The sequence below is a fragment of the Papilio xuthus genome, unplaced genomic scaffold (genome assembly GCF_000836235.2).
Source record: "Papilio xuthus unplaced genomic scaffold, Pxut_1.1 DF825783.1, whole genome shotgun sequence".
NCBI lineage: Eukaryota > Metazoa > Arthropoda > Insecta > Lepidoptera > Papilionidae > Papilio > Papilio xuthus.
Window position 1 is genome coordinate 3,662,502 of NW_013532866.1, and position 3,705 is coordinate 3,666,206.

General features: G+C 36.3%; 1 protein-coding gene across 1 annotated transcript; it reads right to left on the minus strand.

Annotated features, from left to right (window-relative positions):
• Positions 1-2,961: 2,961 nt before the first annotated feature.
• LOC106125668 (uncharacterized) lies at positions 2,962-3,705 on the minus strand. Its single transcript, XM_013322947.1, has one exon. The coding sequence runs from the start codon at positions 3,703-3,705 to the stop codon at positions 2,962-2,964; it is 744 nt and encodes a 247-aa protein (XP_013178401.1).

Genomic DNA, 3,705 nt, shown 5'->3' on the forward strand with positions numbered 1-3,705 from the left:
TAAGTCCTATGCACGGATGTAACAGTTTATGGTCATAGTTATGATTACATTTACCTCGTGTTTGAGAAATAATGTTCTTGTAAGAGGAAATTCTTTATTCCTGACTGTACAGTTAGTTCTCGCTTCTCGTCTTATATGAGATGAATCATTGATAATAAGCTTAACACGTAACTGTCACACGCGACTCCGTCCGCGAAGAAATAAAAAGATAAGTAACCTATGTGTTCTTGCAGACTATGTTCTATATCTATGCCAAATTACATCAAAATCTGTTGAACCGTGTCGTACTATAAACAAACATCCCTTTATGTAAAATTTCGCATCTATAATATTTGTTAAGGTGTTATTTTCTTTCAAGCATATCAACCTATGCCAAGAAAACAGTTACATCTGTACCGTATCAGTCGTTTTTACCTTTTATAAAGTTAAATCGTCAATCGATCGATCGTGATAATCGATAACAGCACTAACTATCCTCGTAAGTAAACGTAAAAACAGACACATCACTAGTTAATAGTTTTGGAACCATGTTAAGTGCCTTTAAGGTTGTGTTGCGTTTGATACGCAGCGGGAACACAAGGTGTTCAACGACGCCCATGGACATCAGCAATACCAGAAGAACCGCAGATGCGTTGCCGGCCTTTGAGATAGTGATAAGCTCGCTTCTTGAAGGGCCCTAAGTCGTAGCGTAGTCTTAACCTAATGAAACTAGCTCTTAGACTATAAACGTAACAGAAACAACACTTAATTTCAACACAGTATACTATCTGTTTACATTGTATAAAATGTAGAGTAACAATAGTACGTACTTTTAGAAGAATTTCGGCAATGGAATACTACATTAATTAATTAACGTATTTTCTATTTCTTTTTTACATCAATCTGTGTAAAAAGTTCGCATCGAAAGCACTGGATAAGTTCTTCAAGAGCTTTATAACATTTTAATAGTTCAAAGTTATTCCAATTATTGAAGGATTTATTGGACCTTTCATAATTGAACTGGGGTAAACGATTCACGGTTTCCATAACCTAAATGGGGCACTTAACCCTTAAATCATAAAGAGGTGAACCTGAAGCTAATGTATAGGAAAGGGAAATTACTTTTTTCTGTATATCCACTCCTCTGTCGGTTACAGATAGATGAATTTTATATTTGAACACTCGCTGTCACCAAATTTCATCGAAATCCGTTCAGCCGTTCTGGAGATACCTTCAAAGAAATATCCATCCATCTAAACATTCGCATTTATAATATTAGTAACATTTTAAGAAGTAAGATTTGCGCTATATAACAATTTTTAGTGATCTTATGAGTTATGCTTTGGTTGCTATCTTGTACTGTTAAAAAAAATCGTTGGAATTACAATAAATGCTTTGAATATTAACTATTTAAAGAATGTAAACAATTCGAAACACTATAACTTAGGTTATCTCAGCCAATGAAAAAATATTGTCCTATATTTTCTCAAGCTTAGCAGTTTAAATACTGAAAAGCGTTAGTTATGGTTATAAGTCAGTGTTGCCTTACTTATAACCATAACTAACGCTTAATAATAATAATAATAAAAAAACAACAAAACAATGGTGAAAGGTACTCATTTATTAACGAGTTATATTTTGTCATTAGAAGTTTGGGCAAATAGTCACAAATCCTAAAAAAGACTTACTAACCCCTGCGTACACAAGGCAAGGCAAATCTTCAAAACCCAGTCAACTTGTATGTCAAGATAGTCGTAAGAAAAGTTTTCAAGATGGCGGAGCGCAAATCTATACAGTTGACATGTACCAAATAGACGACTCGCGTCGACGATTCAACGGCGCAACGTGATACTCGCGACGCAATACGCTTTATCAGTTTCGACGATTTAAGTTGCCTTGTTTACACAGGGCCAAAAAAAGAATAATAAAAAGTTGTCAATTAAATACACTATTGCAACGTTAAAAACAGACAAAATGTTTTTAAGGGATATATTTTTCGTTTACAAAAGTTACCCTTACCCAAAATTGTATTTATTATATTTGGAATTCGTTAAATACTATGTTGCCATCTATTTAATTGGCAATCATAATGTTGCAACTGGCTGCATAGATCGACGACATTGAGATTTTAATAACGGCTTTAAATGTCAAAAGAGGTTTGATTGGCCAATAACTAACGACGCCATATTGATTTTGTAACATTGTGGTAATATTTTGGTAAGCGAAGTGTCTATGATTTTAGTCTAACTAGTTATTCGATCCGGTTAGAAAATATGTACCCATCCATGAGGTATTAAACCTTTCTCATAGAACACTACGTTTATCAATGAAAACAGTATGAAAATCCGTTTAGTAGTTTTTTGAGTTTATCGTATTCAAGGTGTCATAGGCATTATTTGCACTGGCGAAAGATAGACAAAAAAGACGATATATTCTTATTTGATTATTCTGGTAGTGGAAGCGTAGCCTAGTCTATCTTTTGGTCAATAGCGATGTCAAATGACATTGGTTTACCCCTTTCGCCCCCGAATTAATTTTAAAATAGCACAAACCGACAAAACTAATTAAACACTGTGTGGTACAATTGGTGACAATTAATGTTACATTTGCATATCCGCAGAAATTCCATGGACGTTTTATTTAAAAAGTTGGCAAAATGTTAACCTGATGTCTGATTCTTTTAATACATGTCTATATTGGAGTGGCTATGAGACGTAAGATTTTGTGCCTACTTGATTCTCGCCATTTTGGCGCGTGTGAGTCACCAGGTGCGTTTAAATCGGCACGTAGAAAAAACTGTTATTTCCAAACAATCGCCTATCCTTTTATAGAGATTAGTGTTACTTTTATACTACCCATAGAATGTACTGGGTGGCGCAAAAGTAAAGACCCTATTTGGTTCAGCTATAACATTTTTTCTAAATTAGAAAACTAGATTTAGGTTTTTTTAAATGTATATTTGTGCCATTAAATTTCGTACCATTAGGATTTAAAGATGATGTCTTTTAAATGGTGACCTCCAGAGTTGATACACATTTGAGCCCTATTTATGACATTTTGCATAACTTGCCGTAACACTTCCTGCGATATGTTCGTTATTTCTTGACGAATGTTTTCTTTTAGAGCTGCGAGAGTCTGTGGCTTGTTCACATACACCCGAGATTTCAAAAAACCCCAAAGAAAGAAGTCTGGACTGGTCAGATCGGGTGATCTTGCAGGCCAAGGCAAATCGCCAAAACGAGAGATAACTCGGCTTGGAAAAGCGTCCCTCACTAAGTCCATAGTGTCGCGCGCTGTGTGTGCCGTAGCGCCGTCTTGTTGAAACCAGATGTGCTCCAGCCCCAATTCGTCCAAACTGGGTATCAAAAACTCACGTAACATGGTTCTGTAGCGTTCTCCAGTGACAGTTATCGCATTGCCTCCAGCGTCTTCGAAAAAATAGGGTCCGATCACTCTGTCAACACAGATGCCACACCATACAGTAACTTTTAGTGGGTGTAGAGGTGTTTCTTGAATAATGCGCGGATTATCAGTGCCCCAGAACCGAGTATTCTGCTTATTGACATGCCCTGAGAGATGGAAATGCGCTTCGTCACTCATAACCAATTTTGAAGGAAAATCATCCTCTTCAAGGTTGAGGTTTATGACGCGCTGGCAGTAATCTAGACGAGCTCGGTGGTCAGCAGGCAGCAGTTGATGAGTCATTTGAGTTTTATACGGGAACAT

Coding starts and splice junctions, on each gene's coding strand:
- LOC106125668 (XM_013322947.1), bottom strand. CDS start 3,705: ATGTTCCCGTATAAAACTCAAATGACTCATCAACTGCTGCCTGCTGAC.